Source organism: Plasmodium coatneyi, chromosome 14 (genome assembly GCF_001680005.1).
Source record: "Plasmodium coatneyi strain Hackeri chromosome 14, complete sequence".
NCBI classification, from domain to species: Eukaryota; Apicomplexa; class Aconoidasida; order Haemosporida; family Plasmodiidae; genus Plasmodium; species Plasmodium coatneyi.
This window is the reverse complement of record NC_033569.1, coordinates 1,826,049-1,850,707: the sequence shown is the minus strand read 5'-3', so window position 1 is coordinate 1,850,707 and position 24,659 is coordinate 1,826,049. Positions and strand designations below refer to the sequence as shown.

Sequence of the window (24,659 nt, the reverse complement as noted above, 5' to 3'; positions counted from 1 at the left end):
TCACGTTCCTACGCATCATGGAAGGTTCACTGCGCTTCATCATGCTTACTATTTTTTGAACCTTCGGCGAAACGGCGTCTGCACTTAGGTAACTTAAAATTGCCATTTTATAAAGCAATTCCATTTTGTACTATTAGGGACTTTTAAAGGTGAGGTAAATAGTGAGTCATTTTTTTCATTCTGCGTGTTGCTTCATCCAATTTATGCACGCAAGTTGGCATGGTCAAACCGTACTGTACATACTTTTTTTTTTTTTTTTGGTAAGTTTTTACACGCCCTTTCATTTTGCCATTCCTCTTTTGTGATATAGTTGTGCGCGCCATTTTCATCCACATCTTCTCCCTACTGTGAAATGTACCGCAACAAAACATGCAACACATTTACCACAATGCTTAAATTTAGCACATTGCCGATGTGGTAACTTCCAGAGGGTTTCATTTCTATCACCCTCATCCCCTTAGAACGGCGTTGTACGTATACAGGTTATTTTCTTCCCTGCTGAAATGGAGGAGATTCAGCTGTGTGGAAATGTATGCCTTATACCACCGTCATATGGCAGAAGTGGCATTCCACAGAATGTGTTTGCTTACACAGATGAGTAGCTACCTCAGTCAGGTGCTAACATTCACAAGTGAACAACCCACGCGTGTAAAATCGAATCGTTGGAAAAAATCATAATAAATAATTTTTATTATGAATTTAGAAGGTTCCTTCCTCTTAACAATTTTTATTTTTTCCCTGGTACAATTTTGCAATAGTTACATGATTAAAATTGCGTATCATCCTGGTGTAAATAATTTATTTTCTCACAAAAAAGTGCAAAAGAAGAAGAACCTTTACCCTCTGGGTTATTCCTCTCATGTCCCCTTTTCAAATGAACACAATGAACTGAGAAAGAAAGTTTACCGTTTTAAAGTATTCGTCCAGGAGGGGAATTTGAGAAATAATTGCAGCGGTAAAAATGGGCGACCTACACATGTGGGTACCAATCTAGACGATCAAACAGACAAACAGCTGAGGGGAGCTCAAGACAAATACTGCGCTAAGGAGACAACACTCGAAGAGGTGGAAAATCAAAATGGATGTGCAGACGGTGGAGAAGATGAAGAGAGGGAAAAAGGACACCAAAAGGATGTCCATTTTGTAAATGATATGACCCATGAGGGGGGAACCCCTCCGAATGGTGACTCCCCAGAGTGTGCATCCGTCCCTCATGAGGTACATGTGGGGTGGGCACAAGATTGGCAACCTCATATAGGAGATATCTCATCCGAGGAGGAGGGAGAGGGAGCGTTTTGTGATAAGGAAGAAGATTATGCAAGCCAAATGGGAAGCGAAGAAGAGGCACAGCAGGGCGAAGAAAGTGCCCAATCATATGGAGAAGAAACCCCCGACCTTCATGGCAAACCGCTGCGTGAACGGAAGGGAAAAAAGAAAGAGGTCGACCTAAAAATCATAAGAAACCTACCCCTGATATCCATTATAGGCCGACCGAATGTTGGAAAGTCTACCATATTCAACCGATTGACGAGGAAGTTCCAAGAGGGTAGCATAGTCCTAGGAGAAAGCAGCACAAGAGATAAAATTTATGGAGAAGTGGATTGGGATGGGTACAAATTTGAGGTGGTGGACACAGGTGGCCTCATATTCGAAGATGAAAAATTTTGCAAGCAAATACGAGATCAAATTATGTTATCGCTTAAGGAGTCCTCAGTCGTGTTGCTCGTCGTTGATGGGATAAACGGCGTCCACCCTGTGGACCTGGAGATATGCAGGTTCCTCAGGAAGTATATTAAAAACCAGTACATTAGTAAAATGGCCACTCGGAAGAAGGGGGCCGACCAGGTTAACGATGCTGCTGCAGTAGAAAACTCGCCGGAGGGCGCATCGAGTGATACGCCAGAAGGATGCGAAGTGGACAACTGTCAAACGGATACAACGTCCCGAGGATCTCACAATGACATTGACACGAGGAATGCACTAACCGAAGAAGACGAAAATGATGGGCTGAAGAGAGCCATGCTAAAAGTCATCGTATGCGTGAACAAGTGTGAGTCGTACAAAGATGGAAATGTGAAGGCGCAAAATTTCTGGGAATTAGGGTTCGGGACGCCCTACCCCTGCAGTGGGATCCATGGAAATGGGCTGAGCGAAATTTTAGACGAGTGTATCAAGTATATAGAAAAAGTGGAGATAAACGAATTGGAAGAAGAAAAAAATGAAGAAAACACCATAAATATTAGCTTCATCGGAAAACCAAACACAGGCAAATCAAGTATATTAAATAAAATCCTAAATTGTAACCGTTTCATCGTTTCTCCAATAGCAGGAACGACTGTTGATTCGATTGACGTTTTAGTAAAGATTAAAGACAGTGATAGGATATACAGACTGATTGACACTGCTGGAATACAAAAAAGGAAAAAAAATGTTCCCTTTAACGAAAAAACGAAATATGAATACTTACTATTTAACAGAACGGAGAAGGCTATCAAACGTAGTGACGTGTGCATCCTCGTCATTGACTCGTTTAATGGAATCAGCTCACACGATATAAATATAGCAAGGAAAATTGTGAAGGAAAATAAAAGCTGTATAATTTGCTGCAACAAATGGGATCTAATATATAACAAAAATGATATTTTTAATGACACCAAAAATTATGTTCTTAATCTTTTAAAGCCAGTTGATTTTGCGAACATTCTTTTCATATCTGCGAAGACGTCGCAAAGGTTGCTTAACATATTCGATAATGCTGAAGAGACGTATAAGCAGTACACAAGGAAAATAAACACGAACAGTTTGAATGACGTTATAAAGGAAGCTCTGCTTCTTAGACCTCCAATTCCCATCAGGAACAAGTCGCTAAACATTTACTACGCCTTTCAGGCACATATTAAACCCCCCGGTTTTGTTTTTTTTTGTAATTCTCAAAAGTGTGCTTACGAAAATTACACAAAATATCTGGAAAGCAGAATAAGAGAAAGCTTCAACATACGGGGCACGCCTATTAGAATTTACTACAAGCAGAAGAGAAAAAGAAACCTTATTAAGAAGGTTAAGAACCCGGACAAGTACAACCTAGATATTGAGGCCATACAGAGGGACTTTTTAAAGACGCAATCTGGTCAAAAATCCCAGGGGTGAAACCCCAGTCGAACGGCGCTACAATCAGTTAAGCGACACAAGGGTTACTTAATCTGCGCTGTCAAATGTTAACGAAAGAGACCCACCATGCGCACACGTATACATTCTCTCACATGACGCTTTTCCAAATATTAATATCAAATTTTGTTATGCGTATGCACACGGAAAAATATTCTTAAAAAAAAGTTCATAAACTCAAACAAATATTTTTTTTAAAGAAAAAATGACCCTACGTTTATGCTAAAATTTGTACGTGTAGAGTACACGCGACGAGGGGGAACAAAAAAAATTAAAAAAAGCGGAAGAATAATTGGTGACGGTGGGTTAACAAACGAATTGCCAAAGAAAAAAAAAAAAAAAAAAATAGACCTTAATTAATGTATAGACATGACCGACAAATATTTAAGCGCCCGTCCACACACTGCCTTACTCCCCTCTGCAAATCACCATACCCCCGTTTTAATTAAAGTTAAAGGTCAACCTTGTTTGCGAATCCTGCACATCGTCCAAATTGAAGGTGCCATCCTGCACGTCCCCTTCGTTGCTGCTGAAGGATAAGAAATTAGTCACCCCGTAAGTTTCTCGTAAGTTCCGTATCATGTTACTGATATAATCCGATGAAATTACCACATGGTCATCCTCGGTTACGTTCAAAACAGTTTCCTCTTCATCTGTGCGCGTTTCGTTCTCGTTTTGGTTGTTTAGGAGTAGGGAGGACTGATTGCTCTCCAGATCGTGGTTATTATTTCCACCCATGGTAGTATCGTTCGGGACAGAGGCAGAGATGGTACCACTAGACGGGGTTAATCCTCGTCTTGTCCGTTGGTCTACCCCAGAGAGATTATCATCATCAGTAGGTGACACTGTACCGTCGGCACGAATGGAGGAGTCCTCCCCATGCGGTGGTGCTCCGTCGCTCTGCCCATGGTCCGACACAAACGTAGTGCTTCTAACCTGATCTTCATCACTGACATTTGCCCTTCCATCCGCGTTTGCCATTCCGTCTAGGTCTTCCCATCCATTCGTATCATATGGCGAATTGGCCTTCTCGAACAGCAACAATTTAATGTAAAACTTGATCTTCGAATCTTCGTTTTCCTGACGTTGAGGGTCGTTGTTCAGGTAGTCAATGATCTTTTCGTAATTTATAATTTTGTTCATAAATTTGGAAAAGGAAAAGTTGTCCTTATCATACACCGTAGTTTTTAATTTTTTTGTTTTAAAAAACCCATCAATGTTTTCATCGTCCGTTTCGTCGTCTTCACTGCATGAAGATTCGGACGAGTTACTGCACCTCCTATTTTGGGCGTCTTTTTTTTCCAAGATGGAGGCATGTTCCTCCTGGTCGTTATTCTCCTGCTGGTAGTACATATTGTACACGGATTTATCAATGTTGTAATTGTCGGACATATCGATTGGGTTTTTTTTCCCAAAGGAGTTGTCTTCCTCGCTATTTTGTTCGATGGTGCTTAACCGGTCATGTTCACCATTTTTGTTGCCATCATATTCGTCAACATGGCTGCTTTGCTGATCTGCTTCGTCCTTTGTGTTGACGTCCTCAAAGGGGAAGTTCTTCCAACTGCTTCCACTACTTCGGATGCTTCGGATGCTGCTTTCTCGACTGTTGGGGGGGTCCCTTAACTCCTCCGGCCCACTTGGGATGCCTTCCCCGGGATCACATATTAGTTTTTCCTCCTCCAGCGTCATGTTATTATTATACGTTGCGCTTTCTTTATCGAAATGACTGTTGTTTTCACTACGATGAGTACCATCCGGGGAGGTGCCACACGATTCGCCGTTGCTGTGAATGCGTTCAAGTGCACTGTTAGGTTTACCACTTTGATCATTTTTTCCCCCTCCCAATTGGTCATCCCCTGATGACATGTCCATTTTTTCCTTCCAGTTTGACTTCCGTCTTGTTTTCTCTTTTGGGGTGGGTACACCTTCCCCTTTGGAAAGAGAGGAAAAATCCTCACCACAATTGTGACACCTCTTTATGGCATCTATTACACTTTTGGTGTCGTATCTTATTGCCTCATTTTTGTTTCTGCCATTATTGGGGGGAAAGTATTTGTGGTGTATTTCCTTTTTCACATTTTCCGTTGTCATGCCCTTGAAATTCTCAAGGTTGCTTTTGATGTGGTGTATCATTTTTTCATCAATGAAATTTTTCCCCTTCAAAACAACAACAATTTTTTTTAGCTTGAATTTTTCACTTTTTAAAAACTCGATGATGTTCTTAAAATAAATGTTGGGAAATATCGTGATGTAGTAATTCTTCGGATACAGCAATTCAATTTTATTTAGCGTGTCTGCAAAATTGTACAAAATATTTTTTATATTGTGAAAAACGAGCCTTTCTGTGTGTTCCGATTCGAAATCATTAAAGGAGTATAAACTTTCGTAATTATAAATTCGCAAAAGCTCAATCGGTGGCTTGGCCCAAAAGGGTAAATCTGACAAATAGGAAAAAAAGGCATAAAATAAAATGTCGTGCACTAGTAATCTGTAGGATATTTCCAGGCCTCTCAATTTAGGATTTAAAATTGGGTCTTCACATGCGTATTGCAAAATTCCTGAATCGTACAGTGGTAGACAGAACTTGGGCAGCAGCCGTAACAGGTATATATAATTACTGATTGGCTCAAACACGGTCTGTATGGTAAGCAATTTTGAGGAGTTGTAAAAAATATCAATCGTGGGAATCGAGTCAATAGAATTATCATTTATGATTTGATCTCTTGCATTGTACACTGGGTTAAATGTTCCTATGATATCGTTTTTCTTCCACATGGTGGGAATGTCATGTGGAAAATTAATGTTTTCCATGGTAGCGGTTTCTGCTTTGATGTTACCCCCTGTGGAGTGGTGGTTACTAATACACTTGCCGCTTTGGCTGTCCCTCCTGAGGTGATCCCTCTCCTTCAGGCAAGTTTCCCCCATTTGATTCTTCAACTTGTCCCGCACAACCATTTCTCTATTTTTTTGCTCCGTTTTGAAGGATACGTCCTTGGGGACAATTTCCTTCCGGAGAAGCCTCAAATTGATGTACTCATTGACATTGTTATTTATCTCCAGACTTTCTCTCAAATTTTGGTACTTAAATTTCTTATTCAGAAAGTAAAAGTCTAACAGAGGAAAGCACAAATCTCTCTCTTCATTTTTTAAATTTTTTAGCATATCATTTATTTCTTCTCTTTTTTCTTCATCCAAATTTATGTAGCTGAATTCATGTTTTTTTTTTTTCATTTCTCTTTTCAGTGCTGTAACTCGGCTCAAAATTAATCATTTTTTTTTTGTTCTCCATCCATTTGTTGCAAATGGGAAGGAGCCCTATATTGGGTTATTCGCCGTTGGGAAATTTATACAATGTGGATCAGAAAGAAGGGCAAATTCACTGCAATGAAAGTGCGAAAAAAATGGCCCCACGGAATGTTCGTCCAGTGCGCATCCAATACACACCAAAATTTTTGGTAAGAATGAAATAGACCGAATGTAACGAAGACGAAATGAAGAAGGTGATCCAAAAAAATAGTTAAAATGGTTGCTCTTATTCCATTGGCACTTTTACACATTTGTCAACAAATATAGGCCTATTTTTTCCTGTTGTTTCGCCAGTTGAAAAAATGTACGATAGAATAAATTTACAAGTTGTGCATTTTTAACCTACATTTTGGTATAACCTTTTCGATGTTTTTTTTTTTTTTTTCTTTTTTTTTTTGTGTCACACATGTGTGCGCGCTTGTTTGTTTTCCCCTAGCATGATCATATATTACTAAACACAAAATTTTTGCCTTTTTAACACATGTAGAATTTGTTACACTTTTTGATTGTAATTTGTCATTTAACTGATGTAAATACATACACAAATGTACTTTTTTTTTTTTTTTTTTTTTTTTGTAACTGTTTTAATTTTTTTTTTTTTTTTTTTTTTTTACAAAAATGAGGTTAAAACTTTGCCAATTTGTCAACATCGGTCATTTAAAAAAAAAAAAAAAAAAAAAAAAAAAGTCTCTTAATCAACACACATAAATTGAAGGCGTTTTTTATTTGACCTTAACCTTTTGTGTAAGCAATTTTAAAAAACGTTTTTTCAAGGGTACACACCTTTACACATGTTTTCACGTCCAAACCAACGCTTCTACAGGTATGGAAATGTGTATTCAATGTAAATTTTAGCGGTTTTTTTCTCCTTTCATTTGAAGCTTAATGTACGAGCGGGGGAATTGTTTCATTTTGGCTAGAAAGTGCCCTTCCACTGGGAAAACAAGTAAACAAACGGAAAACAAAAAAAAAAATGAACAAATGAACATGAACAAATGAACAAATGAACAAAAATGTGTACAAATGAATGCAAAATTGAGGCGAGACGGAAATGCAAAAATGCCATGCAAAATCACTGAGCACACCAAATGCCTTTTAATGGGTGGAAACTTTTTGTCATAACTGTAACATTATTTTCCCCCAATTGCAATGGTGTTACTGTGTTATAGGACAACTGTAGTTAATCATTCCTGCCGCTGGATACGTATTTGCATAATTGTGTTTTTTTATAACATAACTGAATATTCTTTATTTCCTTCCAGTATGATGACCCTTTATATCACGCGGGGCCAATTTTATTTGCTATTTCAATTTTCTACAGGGAATGAAAACGAAGGGGCACACGTGGACGGTACATGCTCATACGCCCATAGTTAACAGAAGATTAATATTTTTTCTCTCTTTAACTTCAAAAGGTTGCACCTTTTTTTACGGTGTGTTTCTTCAATTTTTTAAGAACGAGAGGGAACAAATTTAAAAATGCACACACCCTTTCCATCGTGGCTAAAATGATAAAAGGCGCTTCCTGCAAGTTTCATAAAAGGCCATAAAAGGGCCAAATCATAATGACGCACACAAATAAATGCATATATTTAGTATTCACAATGGCCTACGTATAACCAATCGAAGTTATAAACCATACCGACTATGATAAATTAATGTTTAAATAAATTTATATTTTACTAAAATGCCTTTTTTCCACATAACACGCACATTAATTAGAGGCCCCATTTTTGATAACATATGCACAAAATGGTTAACGACCTTTCGAATCGTCAAATTTGCACAATGTTGCTCGCGTCGGGAAGAACAAAAAAATATAAAAAAAAAGAAGTATATTTGAGTCACGTCGAATAGTAAGTATGAATATAGAAGGATCATGTGAGCTTGAGGTGTGATGCAGGGGGTGTTGTGTAACGTTTGACAGAAACGCTTATAACTGATGACCTATATTTTTTATGCCTCAATTTTTTTATATATGTAAGAATGCATATTATATTATACCGGGTGGGATACACGCATAAGGCTAAGTACAAAAGAACGTTCACCCAATTCGCTCGCATGCGCCGTTGCACCCAGCGTTGCAACTCAGAAGGCAACTTATTTAATTGATCATAATTTATTCTTTATGTCGTTCCTATGGATCAAGGCTTGTGTTAGTTCAAAATATGTTGGGCAAAAAATGGGGGGGAAAAAGCACGAGAAACAGAACTGCGGGATTACGCATGCGCATATGCCCACCAAAAAAGGAGCTTTAACGAAATTGGTTCAAATCATTTGAATGTACAATTTGACATTATTTGAACATCACCCGATTTGGCTCTATTTCTTTTCTATATGTACGCGATTTTGGCGTTAGCGCAATTCTTTATTTAAGGGGGGAACCAACCCCCCCGGATTATATATCCTTTTTACGCGAGTATACAATACGGCCCGTCTGCATATAACATATATAATATGCCACAGGTGCATTGGCGGATGTTTTATTTTTTTAGATTGTTCTCGGGATTTTCATCATATATGGCCTACTATGGATTTTTCGCATTATATTTCGTGTTCCAATTTCCGTTTATTTATTTGGCCATCTAAGCATCATGGTGCTATTATGCCCAATGGTTTATTAAAATGCTGTAGCACCGCAATTTTTTTTCGTATCGTTGGGAAAAGGGAATGAAAATAAAAATAAAATAAAAGTAAAATAAAGGGTCAAAGTAAAATAAAATGAAAGTCAAATAAGAAAATAATATACATAATACATATTGTACATTACGCATAAATAAGTAAACATGTATAATCTCATTTGTCAATTTTTCAAATTAGCAAACGGTGGACGGGTGAACTTTTTCTTCAAATAAAATTTTTATTCATACTGCATATATTATACGCATAATGAATACGCAAATAAAAAAATAAAATAAAAAAAAATAATATATTTCTTTTTATTTAAAATTTTTTAAATTTAAATACAAAAAACCACCAAAACATATTTTTTATAAACAAATTTTTTATCTTTAAAAACTGGATTTTCTCATATATTTTCGCTTTTCCTGTTTTAATTAATCAAGTTAATTAAAACTAATTTTGACTTTTACTTTGTTTTTATATAATATTTTTGAATATTTTATAGGAATATAAAGTAACAAATATTTACGTACATTTTATAACGTTTGCTGAAAAAGCAGTTTCCGTATCACTTATACATATTTATAAGTGGGATGTGCATTGGAAAGAGTAAATATATACATATAAAAGCGTACGTAAGTAAACGTATGTATAACTTATATATTTGCGTAAAAAGCTTTTTTATATATTTATACGTATTTACGTGCGCATAGTTATGTATATATTTTTTTCCAGGAATTTCAAAAAGGATTTTGCTTATCATATGCGTATTTTTTTTTTTTAGCTGTTTTTTTTTTCGGTTGATTATACGCGTATTGTAATGCTACCGTATCTTTTTTTTTTTTTTAAAGAAAAAAGATATTCGAAAAAGCATAAGCAAATTATATACAAAGTATAATTTTTTGGGTATTAAAAAGTTTTCATCGCAAAGATACCATTTGCGCAAAATTTATATGTGAGTGATTGATTGCCCTTCGCGAAGAGTATACATGTATATATACATACGTATGTACATACCAATGTACGTGTGAACAGTTCGCCGTGAAATGCTCAGACAATATCACGGCACTGACTGCGTAAGAAGACAATTTTTCTCGCGAGGTCCAACGCGGTTGCATATATTGTGTGCGCAATTGACGTGTACATAACTGTACAGAAAAGGAATAGGCTTTAAAAGCGCATCGCATTTCGCGATTTATGCATAAACGAGAGCAGCATTTGCTTGCAAACCACGTGCCGCCTTTACAAAACGTTTTTACGTTGCGGTAATAGTGTACATTGTGTATAATTATACGCCTTTTCCCTATTCTTTTTTTTTTTTTTCCTGCCCATTTGCGCGATTCCATTTCGCCATATTATATAGTTAGCAGTATATATTTACATATACGTGCTCTCTGTGCGCGCGCTGAAAGATACATCTTTCCGCTTGATTGTTCCGACTGCGCCACGCACACACACACGCACACACGCGTTACGATTTGTTGCTTATAAATTTCTTATTAAAAAGAATATAAGAGATAAAATAAGCATACATTCCCCTTTTATATTATGCAACAAATAATATATATTTCCAACTATAAAAATAATGACTATTACATTAGATAACTTTAATGAGCAAAAAGTGCATAATCATCAAAATAAAAGAAAATACAACTGCAGACTGAATTTTAAAAGGTTTACAAAGCGAAGGAATAACTACAACGAAGATAATAAAGACAACAAAATTAACATAAAGACAGCCCTAATCAAAAATGAGGTCATAAGTGATGATAGCGACGAATTTATAGATAGCAATCTGATGAGGACATGTCACCGATTTAGACTGTACAAGCACAGTAACAACAAAGTAGACATTTACTACCCCTATGATAAGAAGAAACTAGATAAGTATGACTATGAGAGGGACCAGACTTTCTGTTCTTTAACTGACATAGAAGAACTTGTGAACAATGGAGATGACCGAAGCAGTAAGTTTTTTTACTATAAAAATAAAAGTTTAAATGATTACAAGTCCTGCTTTGAAAAGAAGAACAAAAAGACGAAATGGTTCCGATTGAGAAAGAAGAAAAAAAAAGACTACGCCATGGAAGAAAGTTTGAAATACCTGAACGAGTCCGTGTGCTCAAATTATAAAGAAGCAAATAAGAACAACAAATTGGATGGTTCGTCCAAGTACTCCAAGAACTGCGTTATCAACACGACCGTGAACGGGATAAGGGGCTTCTCAGCGTGGATCTTCTGAATTTATCAGTGTCATCAGACGCGGAGTTAAGTGAAGTGAAATGGAATGACCTGTGGAGCAGAATGGGGCGACATAAAATAAAATGAAACAAAAAAAAAACAAAAAAAAAAAAAAATGGATGAATGGATGGACCCCCTCAATGAGAGTGACATATTGTAACCCCATGTGCGCACCACTCAACTGAGGCAGAAGAATCCATTTCTATATATTAAAAAAATTGATGTTTGCACTATATATACATATTATTATATATGAACAGTTTTGTATTATGCCAGCAACCCTCAACCCTCACCTATGATATACATTTTTATGATGATGTGAGAAGAATGATAGACAACACCCCTCACAACCTCCACCCACTTCGGCCATTTTACTCGAGCTAGTTTCTTTTTGCAAAATATAAAAGCAGCTATTAAAACTTTGAAAAAGCATTCCCTTTTATTTTCAGAACTGCAGTAATTTTTCTTCTATATTTTTTTTAATGTTTTAATGCTTTAATGTTTTTATATTTTGCAATTTGTTTTACCACCACCCCTACCTCTATTTCGCTTTCTTTTTACCTTACATTAGAATTTTACAATAAGAAAAGATATATGTTGTAAATTAGGTATAAATATAGTGTTTAAGTTGAATAAACCAAAATAGTAGTGAGTAGTTGTAGTAGGCTTTTTTTTTTCATTAATTTTTTTAAATGTATAGTATATTTTTTTAAACTTCTTTATCAATTTTTTTAATATAATTAATTTATATATTTTTAACAAATAAAAAAATGTTTTCTTTTATTATATTTTTTTTTTTTATGAGTATATTGCGCCCAATTTTTGCTCAGGTCTTTTTCCATTCCAGATGATTTCACATATATTATATATCTAATTATATTTAACGACATAATATTTTATTACGTAATATCTTTATTATTATATATAATAGATAGCTTTATAATATATTTATTTTATTGATTCACTTTTTTTTTCTTATTATTACGTTAAACGCTTTAAAGCATAATAATAAAGTGTATATGTAGCTAATATAAATTTTTTTAGAGTATTAACTGGAATTTCAAATAAGCTTTTAATAGCCTATACGCATTCGATACGTTCTTGGGTTCTTATGCCCTACGCCATATCTCATGGTATATACCGCTGTCTTCACCTCCCAAAGCGTTACGGCCGTTAGGTGAACAATTAAGGAATGTGTAACCTCCATGTGGTGCGCGAACCGTGAAGAAGTAGACCACCATCGGGCAGGCTATATGCTGCCCAGGTAGGAAAGCCTGAGCGGATTAGCTTGGCACATTTACCTCCGCACATGTGTATGGTGGTAAGGCGCATTATAAGAACACACACACACATAGGAATGATAGGGTTCCCTCCCCGGAAAAAAAAAAAAAAAAAAAACACTTCGCGCAAGGGCTCCTTTTCTGTTTGGGGCTTATCCGAAAGAAGATAATTTTTTCACAGTTATGCTGTGTCGGGGACGCACTGTACCGATACCGCTCAGCGTACACATTTTCTATCCCCCGAATGTAATACGACAAATATGAAAGAAGTTCACTAAAGGAGTATTCACCCCGTAGGCAACGGTTTTTTTTTTTTTTTTTTTTCCCCTTTCCTCTTGGTCATGTCTTGGACACATATTATAGTTAGCCTATAAAGACAGTTAAGTCTGTTGGGTAACTTTGCCTTTCCTGCCTTTTTGTACCTATACCGTGACGTGTTTGTGAGGGTTCCTATTTTATTCGTACGAATAGGGAAGGGCGAAAAGGAAAAATTTTTCTTTTTTTTAGTAAACCTTGGCGTACCTCCCCTTTACGTTGCACCTATGGGGACTTTCACAAAACAATTGATACTTTTTCATTCTTTAAATTGGCAGCACCCTTTATGCGTCACTTAAGATGTTTAGAGCGGACACTCACCGCACAAGCATAAATGGTTATTCAATTCAGCGCACATATATAAATACCTATGTAGGGATAAAGCTTTATGAATCTCTTATCCGCAAATGCCCCTTTTTTAATACCAACAGACATGTCCTTTTTTTTCTTCAAAATGGTTCAATTTTGACACACTATGGCTTTTTTTAGAACAAATAAAATAGACAAGGAGGGGAATTTCAAATGTAGTCATGAATTGGGGAAGCACATTTTAGGTGACCCCCTGAAGGGAGGACAGTCACACGAAAGTGAAGAAGAGGAAGAAGAAGGGGATGAAAGTTATGAAGTTGGGGGAAAGGACAAATGGGACCCAAGTGCAGGCTCCAAAAGGGAGGCGACAAACGAGGGAAGAGGCAAATCGGATGATGAAGAAGGGTACGCAAAATCTCACTCGAGTTGTACTACTGCCAATTCAAGTGAAAATGAGGATAACACGGTAAGCATGACAAATGCAAAATGTGAAAGCAACGCGCAAGGCGTGGGTGGAGACTTCCTATGGAGTGTGATCAACTCGTTGAACGGGGGGAAAAAAAGTCAAGCAGTGCATTCAATGGGTGGAGATAAGCATGCTGAACAGGTCATACACAAAATGCCCCAAATTCACTTAAGCAAAAAATATATTGATGTGGGGTGCCTCGCTACTTGGAAATTGTCAAGTAGTAAAAGCAAATCGGACACGAAAAAATTAAAAGACAATAATGTGAACACATACTGGCAGTCCTCCGGCTTAGGACCACACACAATCACAATACAATTTTTTAAACTTACAAAAATTTCGAAAATATATTTACTCTTTAATTATTTATTAGACGAATCTTATACGCCTTACGAAATATCCATCAAAGTAGGAAACGATGAAAATCGTCTCGATGTTTTATGTACCACCTTTTGCGACGTGAACAAAAACCCCGTGGACCATCCTTTTTGGTTTGTTATTGACTTGGCAAATTTTCAACTCCACTCCTATTTTTATAATTATCATATGAACCCTTTCAAGCGTATGAATTTTATATACTGCCGTTGCATACAAATTTGTGTCATGTCTAGTCAGCACTATGGGCGTGACACGCGCATACGGCAAGTAAAAATATTCGGCCCCACGTATCCTTTTTATAAGCATGATAAATCGCTCATTTGGTGAGGCGTCACTATAATCTGGAAAATTATATACGAACAAATGGTTAACAGAAATTCACCTGTGGTGACAAATTGGAGTATGCGCGGTAAGAAGAAAAAAACAAATGGTGGAACTGTTCATAAAAAGGAAAAAAAAAATGCCTTGTTTTATCCACACCGCGCTGGGGAAAAAGGCATACAAAAAAAGGAACACTTAAAAAAAAAAACTTCTGTACATGGAGGACGATACAAGCAGAAAGGGGGGTAACCGCAAACAGAGTAACAACATACAAATAACTCCTCCTTCCATGTGCAAAGTGCATAAGCATTATGGTTTAGCAGATGGACGGCACAGAACTCTTCGCTGCGTCAATTCCGTCACATGAGTCATCCGATGGGGGAGAGCACCTTCTCCCCTCTTACCCACTTCACCATAGACAGCACAGTTATTCTAAAAATTTTTAATTCCATCGCTTTCTACTTATCGTAGTACTCGTTTTCCATCTGCTCCAGAATTTTTAGCCTTTCCGATAACGTCACGTTTAGTACATTTTCATTTTTTTTTTTTAACCGTTTTTCCAACTCGTCCTTTATTTCCTCTTCAAAGATTAAGGAGTTCATTTTTTTACTGTGTGTGTGGGTTTTTCTTTCGTTTTTTTTGTGGGTGCTCTTTTGGGGGGCGCCCCTACTGAGGGCGTTGCCACTGCTGCCGTTGTGGTGGCTAAGACCAGTTTGGTCGGGGTAACCGTTGTGGTTATTGTAACCGCCTTGGGGTGACTCCCCCTTTATGTAGCTCCCCCAATTGTTCATACCATACGGCTTGCTTCCAAATAGGTTTTCATCACTGCCAGTATTTTTAACATTAGCTCCGAAAGGGTTATCCTCACTGCAGTTGCTAAGCTGGTCCACGGAATTCTCATCGTAGCAGTCGCTATGCAGATTATTCTCGACGTGATAGTCGCTTCCCAAACTTCCACCGTAGCAGTCACTGTGCAGGTTATTCCCGTGGTGGTGGTCACTTCCTACGCTTCCGTCGTAATTGTCACTACTCACAGGAGAGTCACTACAAATATCAACACTGCATACACTGCTGCAATCATTACCATTGCTTGAACTCTCGTCGGGGTAATCAGACATTTCCTTCACTGTGTCATGATCGGAACTGGACGAGGAAAAAGACCTCGAGTCATACTCGTTGCAGTTGTTGCCATACACATCCTCCAACACAATAACTTCAGAGGAATCCACGTTATTATTTTTTATGTGATACAGATAGTCCATATAATCGTTTATCTCTATTTTCTGGTCATCTACAATGTATAAATCGTACTCATATTCCTGCTCCGTTTGCGCCCGTTCGCGCTCTTCCTTCGTCTCATCCTTTCGAGCAGCACCACCATTCGCACCCACATCATCATCCACATTTGGATAGCCGCATTCTTGCAACAAATTCACGTCGATAATTTTGTAAATTTCCTTTTTCTGCGCATCCAAATCGACGTACTGAATATTTTCGTTCACTATTTTGTACCTCTTTAAATTATTTATGGCTTCCTTTAAATCCTTTTCATATCCCTTAAGGGAGTTGAATTTTCTCTTTTTTTCGATAAGGGATGACAAGTCAGCGCAACTGTTGTGGCACTGTTCATGTTTTCGGAACAAGTTAACACATTCGACGTTTTCTTTGTCTATATCTACCTCCGGAATTACCGTGTCGAAGTGTTTATAAAATACACCATTGCATACTCTTTTATTGGACTTTTTCACGTAAATTGACGGAATGGTCACCTCATCGACTTTTCTTTTCACTCTGATTATAACCTTTTCGTTTTTTCCCTCACCTTTTTTTTTGTCGTCATATTCTTCGACGTCCTTATACATTTTTATTAGTCTTTCATCAAAAGTGGGGGGAAAAACCTGTTCTCATGCTTGAGCTTCTCTGTACATTCTTCCAGATTTTCGCAAAGCAGTTCGTTATATCTTCACTTGGAAATGCCCAAACGATTGAGTTAACATCTAGTAGAGGGGGGGTGCTTCTCAGTCAAATATCTTACTAAAGCAATTGCACAAAAGTGTTATGGTTGTCTTCGTTGGCGCAATTGCTCTGGCAATTTCCAATTGGAGCTCGCGTTATATGAAATATTACATAATGAAACGTTTTAACGATCCAACGGATTAACAATCGAACGGATGGCGCACATAATTTTTTATACCGGTTTGGTGCAGCACGGAGAAATACTCAAAAATGGTGAGTAATTAAATTGGTAAAGGCGACGGGGGAAGACAACTAAACGATATATAAATGCATCTACAAATCTGCACATATGTAGGAACAGTTGGACATATCGCGTAGCTTCTGTTTTTTGTAAAATCGCACTACATTTTAAGTAACAATTTTGGGGAATTTTGACCACACTGTGAACAGTTCTGGATGTAGGTTCACTTTCGAATATTTCTGGAGCAGCTGTTTGGGTAGCCTGCACCTCCTCATTCCTTCCATTTATGCATACATTGGTGGCAAAAATGGACGCTATAAAAATATGTACTTGTATTTATTTTTATTCCCTCAAAATAGGTGAATAAATTGCCGTACTGTGTCCTTCCCCGCTAGGCTGACAAGCTCCATAAGATTACGCATCCGAAGTATACTTCTTCAAGTCGTTCGGGCTGTATATTATTTTAATGGTTAATGAGCAGCTTGGACATCTTAAAACATCTTCGCCCTTTAAAATTCCTTCCAGCGTTACTTCAAAAATATCTCCGCAGGGACACGGATAAAAAAATGTTTTAATCGTCTCGTCAAATTCGAAATCTTCTAATTTTACTTCTTCGTATATAACGTCATATGCCTCATTAATTTCTTGATGGTTATTTTCAACTATCATCTTTCGAAATTTTTATCTTAAATGCTTTTACTAAATATATTAAAATGCCGTCGTGGCGGAGGAGTACATATATGCCAATTATTTTCAGGCAGTTTGGAATTGTTCAACGGTCGTTTCAGTATTTATGCGACGCGTTTATCTGTTCTTCTGAGTAAGTTGAAAATATTAAAAGGTGGGATTCCTTTCCAAACAATGCGTCCTTATGTGAATGGGTAAATTTTTATAATACATAAAAATGTTCACGTTGCAGGTTTTTGTTCTTCCGAAGGATTTTTTTTTTTTTTTTTTTTAAGCAACCTTTAATCCTTTGCGGGCATTTTCATCAAAACATGCAGACAGGAATTGCTTCAATAGGACGATAAGAAGGTGTAGAAGAAATAGGAGCAGTTACGTCTATGCGAAGGATGTTATGTGGGTCAATAATTGTTAACAGGTTTAATGCTTTTTTTGCGCATTTTTTCCTGCAATTTTGACGCATACGCAAAAAGAAGGAACAGAAATATATTTTTTTTTTTTTTCCCGCTTCACCTGCATTGACATGAAATGGCCAACGAAGGAATGACCGCTGACGCTACGCGAACTGCGGATATGCGATTTGTTCGTATGCGCCAGCGTTTTTGCTACATCAAAATTTACTTTGCATATAAGGCGTGAAAGGGGGGCTGCCAAATTATCCCGCGCGTATGCATGCATTACGCACGCATAGTACATATATACATATATATATGTATATGTAATAAATGTATAATATATGTAATCTATTTAAATGCACGGTTTCGTGCGCATGGTCGAATTAGCACTGTCAAACGAGGCGAACGCAAAATTCTGCCATTTTTCCGATATGCAAAAAGAATTGTTTTTCTTTTTTCTTTTCGTTGATAAATTATTGTAGGAAAAAATTAAAAAGTTGAGGAAACAGAAAATTAACTGTATAGAGACCCGCCCGATTATGCTACATCGCCATTATCGCCATTTACGTTTTTGTTTACTTTTATTCCGCCGTCCTTTTCCGATTTTGTCACTCTTTTCATGCGTGCGTGTACACGTGGCGAATTGAAGTGTAAATTTGCTTAGCAGCTTTCTCCCCACTAGGGTGTATACACTTATAATTGTGGATAAGCGCATGATAAACGTATAATCACCCAAACGTGGTGCCAATTTTTTGATGAACAAACGGTCGTAATTAGGGAAGGGGGGAAAGACCGAAAAATTATTCCTGTCAATTATATGACCGCAGCTGCTCATAAACGGTTCACAAAACGGTGAAACAAAAAAGATAAAGCAAAACGAAATAAAAAAAAATAAAACAAAGTAAAGGTTCAGTCAAACAGGACAACTATATGATATACCCCTTTTTGTTTTTATCACTATTTTTGTTTTTGTTAAAATTAACGAGAGGTATACATTAATTCTGCGGCACAGATAACCGTGTTGAAGCCCTGTGTCTCTGTGTACATATTCGATTCGTATGTACGTGACATATAAGGCTCCCAACAGAAGACTCTTTTTCTTTTTCCTTATTTTTTTTACCGTACGCATAAGCGTTATGCCACATGGTTGAAGAAGATTCCGAAAGGATTGAATCATTGTAGCGCCGTCATTTTACAAATTCGTTTTCGTGTTTAGTAGATTGTTCAATATACCGAAAAAGGAACTTTTGCTTGCCGCCGCCGCTTACTACAGAGAGCCGCTGCATTTATTGCATACACAAGGAGAGATCCTAACGGGCACATGTTTTTAACTAGGTAAACTTCATTCGAACAGACCGAAGTTATCATGTCACCCTTCAATGTCAAGCTGAAGATATACGATTTGTCCAGGGGAATGTAATCATTTAAAAAAATAAAATTAAAATGCAAAGATAAGAATCAGGCTGTGCCTTCCGCATCTGTGAGAGGAGGACACGCACCTTTTACATGTATTTTGTTGATCCCCTTTCTGTGCGTGAAAACGAATGTACAAATGAGAGAAATTAATTTCCACTCCCCTCCCTTCTGTCCTCCCTTTCACATTGTAGGGTAAAGTTGTGGTCCCCCTTTTTGATTGGAAAACAAATAAATGGCGTGTGGCACACTGCCGTCCAGGTTTATGGCATGGAGTACTTTTACGGTATGTAGTGTGGGGTGTTCCTAGCCGCAGCGATCGTATCAGTGGATGAGCGTGTTTGTATACGTACATTTCTGCTACGACTCAGTGGTACACATTATTTGCGGTGTGATCAACTACACGCACGCACACTTCCCCCCCTTACAGGTGGAGGAATCATGTGCCTAGCTCCAAGCGAATTCGAGTCTTACTACGACATCCAGCCTGTGAACATTGTTGACATGGGAATAACCGAACTGCAACAATCGCACTTTCACGAATACCTAAACGGCATTCAGCCAAATTTTACAGAAGACAAGTACAACTTAGTTAACTGGAATTGTAACAATTTTACAAACGAAGTGTGCAATTTCTTAGTTGGGAAAAATATTCCTCAATACATTTTGGACACCCCGAAGGAAGTCATGTCCACGACTAAGGGGAAATTAATTTTAGACATGATGCAGTCGTACCAAACGAACATCGCCCCTGGGTTTGAAACGAGCTCATCTTTATTAAACAATGAAAATAATGACAATAATAGTGGTGCAAATGACAAAGCGGGATGTAGCAAGGAACCGCAGGCTAATGAGCTCCCCAAAGTTCCAAGTGTTTCATTAGATAATTTTTTTAACGAAAATAAAATAGAAAATTTATTGGACGAATATGTGAAGAATGAAAAATATAATGTGAAGGAAAAAAAAGATTTTTTAAGTTTCCTGAAAAACCTTCTAGATAACGTAAGCACAAATCCGGATGTTTTAAAAAACCGTTATGTGCATGTTGCGAAGTTCCCTAAGTTTCAGAGCGAACACGGAAATAGTGAATATAATAAGATTTTATCGTCCTTGAATTTTTTCCAAGGATATATAGAAAATGATGAAGTGAATAATTTACAAAAGTTTACCATTTTTGTGGATCCCAAGTATAATAAAATGCACGCCTTTACAGAACATTTAGATTTATTTTTAAACAAAAATGTTTTTTTAAAGAATCCAGATAAAACCATTTTCAAAATGGAAACTTTGAATTTTAAGGACATGTGTGATTATGCTGCTTATCGTGATAAGAAGAAAAGCAACTCGAATGATGTTCTTATTTTTATATCTGAAGCTTTTTTAACCAATAATTTTGACGTCACCAATGAGGAGAATGACCTTAACCATTTCAACAAGGTGAAGGCTGGGATATGTGGTGATCCGCAGGTCGAAAGGGAATTCTTGTCCAGCACGTCGGACCTTCTGGAAGGACGCATAAATGAGTTGCACTCATCCGAGTGAAGGGTGCCCATTGTAGGGCCATTAAGTGGAATGGCGACTTGGCAGCCAATATTAGGGGTTAACGGTTTAAACTGGCGTCAATCCAACTTGACCGTTTCGAATAAACCGTATCACAGGCGCAGCATGGGAAGAAAACCCTCCATCGGTGAGACAGCCCTGCCTATATGCGCCATAAAAGAAGAAAACACGGAGGGGTTCAATTTTCACATGTGTTGTGCTTTAACCTCCAATTCTTTCTCCCATTCGGAGGGAGAGAAAAAAAAAAAAGTCCAGAACTACGTTAAAGAAGCGAAAACGGTTGGCTTAACAGTTATGTTGTGCATGGATGGTACGTAAAAAATTGTGTACTGTTTTGAGGCAGAGATTAACCCCGTAATTTTCATCTGCACATTTTCATACACGTGATGGCAAGAGAAACGAGCTACTCTTACTGTCCAGCAAGGACAAAGAGAAATCATTGATCCCCCAAGGAATTTACACCCCGTTGAAAATGTGAATTTTTTTTTTTTTTACCACTCCACCATGTTGCGTGTGTTCATGCGCACCTGTATATTTATCCGTACAAGCACACGGGGGGTATTTATATTTACCCATTTGGCTCCCTCACGTTGCAGTATGTATAAGGAAAACTTATTAACCACACGTGAGCTGCTGCATCGCAAAATTGCCATAAGGATAAATCTGAAGAATTAAAAAAAAGCATAACCTTGTGTAGTAGTATATAAGTTTTTTTTTTTTTTTTTGCAATTTTCTTTTTTGCGTAAACACAGTTTTTACAAATGTAAAATAGTGAAAAGGAAAAAAAAAAAATGCATGTTGCGTTGTTGTATACATGTGTTGCTTCAATTTAAACATGAATCAGCCGCCTTTTTTTTTTTTTTTTTTTCTTGTAAAAAGAAACAGGGCTGAAAAAAAAATTTCACGACGAATTTGAATTTTTATTTTATCGATTTTTAATGCCTTTGAGTTTTTGTTAGACATTAAAGTGAAATTACTTCCACATTGTTTTGTGTTTCTTTATATGTGTATATATTTTTTTTTTTTTTTTTTTCCCGTGCGAAAGTACTTTTTTCCGCGAACACATTCAGAATTAATCTGCTATGGGGCCCATGTTCCCGCGCAGTTCAATTTTTATGCGCATGTGTATGTGCATTTATCTATAACGTGTAATTCTACCCGCGAAAAATAAATATATGATCACTGTGAATTAGCCCTACGGAAAAAACGTGAACTGTAACATAGAAAAACTGAAAATCAATTCGTTTTTTCCTTTTCGACAGGTTCGTCGTGCTCACCTCTTTTAGTGTGTGTTTTTTTTTTTTTTTTTTTTTTTTTTCTTCGTGTTACGGCTGCACATGCGCCTAAGCGGAGAGTGTGATTTCTTTGTTTTTTTGTAACGTAAGGCCGCCGGTTTACCGCTACAAACATGCAACATTTCACCATTAAGGAGGTGATAAGCAAATTTAGAGTAAAATGAAAATAGGAGAACAACAAAAATTGCACGGAAGATATCACAGAAAGGTGCTGAGCGTATAGGGGGGAGGGTGGAAATGCCTCAACAAAGGGCACCAACGGAGGATGCAACGAAGGAGAAGAAACGAAGAATAAGCGTGATTGATCAATTGTAAAGACAAGCCAATTTAGCGAAACAGCGGCAAGCAGTACAACTTCGTTGCAATATCGAACCGTTTTTTACGCATTCCATGTGTCTTCTCTTCTTAGCAATCGCTAACAATTAGGCACATGAAGTGAATTTCATGACACGACCGCTGCGCCTTGCTTACATTTTTTCCAAAACGTAAATTGGTGAACGTGGTCATTCCGTGATGCCACACCTGCGGCTTTGCATGTTATGTTTCCCCACCCCCATGGTCTAGGCGCGTTCCACATTTATTATTCGTTTAAAAGTTTAGTGATTCTACTGCTTAATTGGTTGCTTCTTTTTTTTTTTGCCCAACTGGCACATGAATTAGATTCATCGCTCCGCTTTTTACACACATCTGCCCCCTCTTTTTTGATGCAAAATGTGGAGCTTCACCTGGTTAGCCGTGCTGCTGTGCACCATTTGCTACCAAGTCATTTCAGATAATTTTATAAGGCAAAATACCAACTACATTTTGCAGTTACTCCAAAAAAATGGGAATTACAAAATCGTGACGTTAGAACCGGAGTGCACAGTAGGGGCAGGTAACCAACTGGGGCAAGCATCCCAGCAGTCCGATGTTAACAGGAAGGAGTTTTTACTTCACAACTACATGGTAATCAAGAATTCACAATTTACAAATGAGAAAGTTTTAGAAATATACGCATCGAAGGAAGAAAATGTAAAAAGCCATTTAGTGTTAACGTTCTACATAGGGGACTTTAATTTCTCCGTTGGTAACAATTCTCCATATGAAGTAAATTTAATTTTAAGCATAATGGCAGGAAATAAAAAAAGCACTTGTAAGACTAATAATTATAGTATGGTTTTGCTAAAATCTGCAGATGTACAGAACCCATCAGAATTAGAAATTCTGTCTGAACCCATCAAATTTAGCATAAGCAAAACATCTGGAAGTTTTAGGATAAACATAAATAACTTTTTCCTAGATGGAACATGGAGAGCTTTCATAAAAGACAGACTTACATTTTTGCTAAAACCAGAGGATAACTGTTATACTGTGTTGGAAGATAAATTAAATAAGCCCTCTATAATAATTGAAAAAAAAAATATGTTTTACACAGAATGGGGAGAATGGTCCAAATGCTCTATGGATTGTGAAGATCCTGATAATGTACAAATACGAGAAAGAAAATGTGCAGACCTATCTGGGGATTGTTTTAAAGGGGACCTAAAAGAAACCAGACCATGCCAAGTGCCTCTACCACCTTGTAATTCCCTTTTTGAACTTAAAGAATCTTCGACGTTTAAAATTGCCATAATTCTTTTACCCATAATACTTGTCATTTGTGTAATGGGGATCCTATATCACATATTTTATAAACAAAAAGGAGCCGAGAAGGAGTTGTACGAAAATGTGGCTGGCAGATTTATGTACGAGTGAGGGGGGTCGGATATGGAAACTCCCCAAGTGTGGAAGGGTGTGTCCCCCCTTGTGGACAACACCAATTGGGAGTAAAATCATTTTTCTGATTTAGCTCCCCCTTATTTGTTACTCTTTGTTATTTTAGTTAGCTGCGCATTACCATGTTGAGGAGAAATCCTAACAAAGTCCGTTTCTTTTTGCGCATAATATTTATCTCCCTGTTGGAGGTTACCCCTTTTCGTTTTTCCAAATTCCCTTCTCGTCCAGGTTGTAATTTTTTGTTGCGCTCAATTTTTTAGTTTATGCATTCGCTCCGTTTGGCTCATTCGTTGCACTAGTTTTGTCTTGTTAATTTCCCCCCGTTTGCGTCTTTCAAAGTGACGCCCAAAGGAGCAAACTAATTAATTAACCAAACCTGTAATGACCTGCTCAACACGGCCTCTCTTTGGCGCAATATTCGATGCACCTTCAAATGTTTTATTTTCTCCCTCAAAGTAGAACTTACGCGTTATGCAATTTTTTCCATTCCGCCAATTTATTTGTGTGCATAGATCCGCATGACGCTATTTCGGACAAAAAAAAAAAAAAATATAATTAATAAAATACACGTTATAGGGATATATACCCTTAAGCTTAATCTCCACATGTAGAATGTGCGCAAAAATGAATTCGCGCAAGTGATGATCCTTTACCGGACAAACTACACATCGGATCAGCTTGACAACAATTTGCAACCATACGGGTAAGGAAAAAAAAAAAAAAAATTATAGAGGTGAAAATGTTGAGCTGAGCTTATCGAACGGTTCATTATTATGTGTACTTAATCTAAAAGGCGCAAAGGAGCCACGCGAAAAATTGCAGGATACCACTTTGATATTCCCCCTTTGCATGCACATGACCAGGTGTAAGGAAGGGACCAAAAAATGTGTATCTCCAAATGCATGGCGCTCATTTGAGAGACAAAAATTATCTTAAGGGGAATTTCATTTTATTAAA

General features: G+C 37.3%; 8 protein-coding genes across 8 annotated transcripts; 5 read left to right on the top strand and 3 right to left on the bottom strand.

Annotated features, from left to right (window-relative positions):
- Positions 1–762: 762 nt before the first annotated feature.
- PCOAH_00055190 (Gtp binding protein) lies at positions 763–3,147 on the top strand (the record flags this gene model as incomplete). The annotated part of the gene is made up of 1 exon (XM_020062299.1): positions 763–3,147. The coding sequence occupies one exon, from the start codon at positions 763–765 to the stop codon at positions 3,145–3,147; it is 2,385 nt and encodes a 794-aa protein (XP_019917516.1).
- A 459-nt stretch (positions 3,148–3,606) lies between these two features.
- Positions 3,607–6,396, bottom strand: PCOAH_00055180 (Uncharacterized protein; the record flags this gene model as incomplete). The annotated part of the gene is made up of 1 exon (XM_020062298.1): positions 3,607–6,396. The coding sequence occupies one exon, from the start codon at positions 6,394–6,396 to the stop codon at positions 3,607–3,609; it is 2,790 nt and encodes a 929-aa protein (XP_019917633.1).
- Positions 6,397–10,678: 4,282 nt separating this feature from the next.
- Positions 10,679–11,335, top strand: PCOAH_00055170 (Uncharacterized protein; the record flags this gene model as incomplete). The annotated part of the gene is made up of 1 exon (XM_020062297.1): positions 10,679–11,335. The coding sequence occupies one exon, from the start codon at positions 10,679–10,681 to the stop codon at positions 11,333–11,335; it is 657 nt and encodes a 218-aa protein (XP_019917703.1).
- A 2,069-nt stretch (positions 11,336–13,404) lies between these two features.
- On the top strand, positions 13,405–14,409 carry PCOAH_00055160 (Uncharacterized protein; the record flags this gene model as incomplete). The annotated part of the gene is made up of 1 exon (XM_020062296.1): positions 13,405–14,409. The coding sequence occupies one exon, from the start codon at positions 13,405–13,407 to the stop codon at positions 14,407–14,409; it is 1,005 nt and encodes a 334-aa protein (XP_019917823.1).
- A 452-nt stretch (positions 14,410–14,861) lies between these two features.
- Positions 14,862–16,265, bottom strand: PCOAH_00055150 (Uncharacterized protein; the record flags this gene model as incomplete). The annotated part of the gene is made up of 1 exon (XM_020062295.1): positions 14,862–16,265. One exon carries the CDS (start codon positions 16,263–16,265, stop codon positions 14,862–14,864), a length of 1,404 nt encoding a protein of 467 aa, XP_019917862.1.
- A 749-nt stretch (positions 16,266–17,014) lies between these two features.
- On the bottom strand, positions 17,015–17,269 carry PCOAH_00055140 (Zinc finger containing protein; the record flags this gene model as incomplete). Its single annotated transcript, XM_020062294.1, has 1 exon — positions 17,015–17,269. One exon carries the CDS (start codon positions 17,267–17,269, stop codon positions 17,015–17,017), a length of 255 nt encoding a protein of 84 aa, XP_019917558.1.
- Positions 17,270–19,045: 1,776 nt separating this feature from the next.
- On the top strand, positions 19,046–20,634 carry PCOAH_00055130 (Permuted Papain fold Peptidase; the record flags this gene model as incomplete). The annotated part of the gene is made up of 3 exons (XM_020062293.1): positions 19,046–19,095; positions 19,287–19,378; positions 19,523–20,634. 3 exons carry the CDS (start codon positions 19,046–19,048, stop codon positions 20,632–20,634), a joined length of 1,254 nt encoding a protein of 417 aa, XP_019917624.1.
- A 2,024-nt stretch (positions 20,635–22,658) lies between these two features.
- On the top strand, positions 22,659–23,681 carry PCOAH_00055120 (Uncharacterized protein; the record flags this gene model as incomplete). Its single annotated transcript, XM_020062292.1, has 1 exon — positions 22,659–23,681. One exon carries the CDS (start codon positions 22,659–22,661, stop codon positions 23,679–23,681), a length of 1,023 nt encoding a protein of 340 aa, XP_019917744.1.
- Between the last annotated feature and the right edge of the window lie 978 nt (positions 23,682–24,659).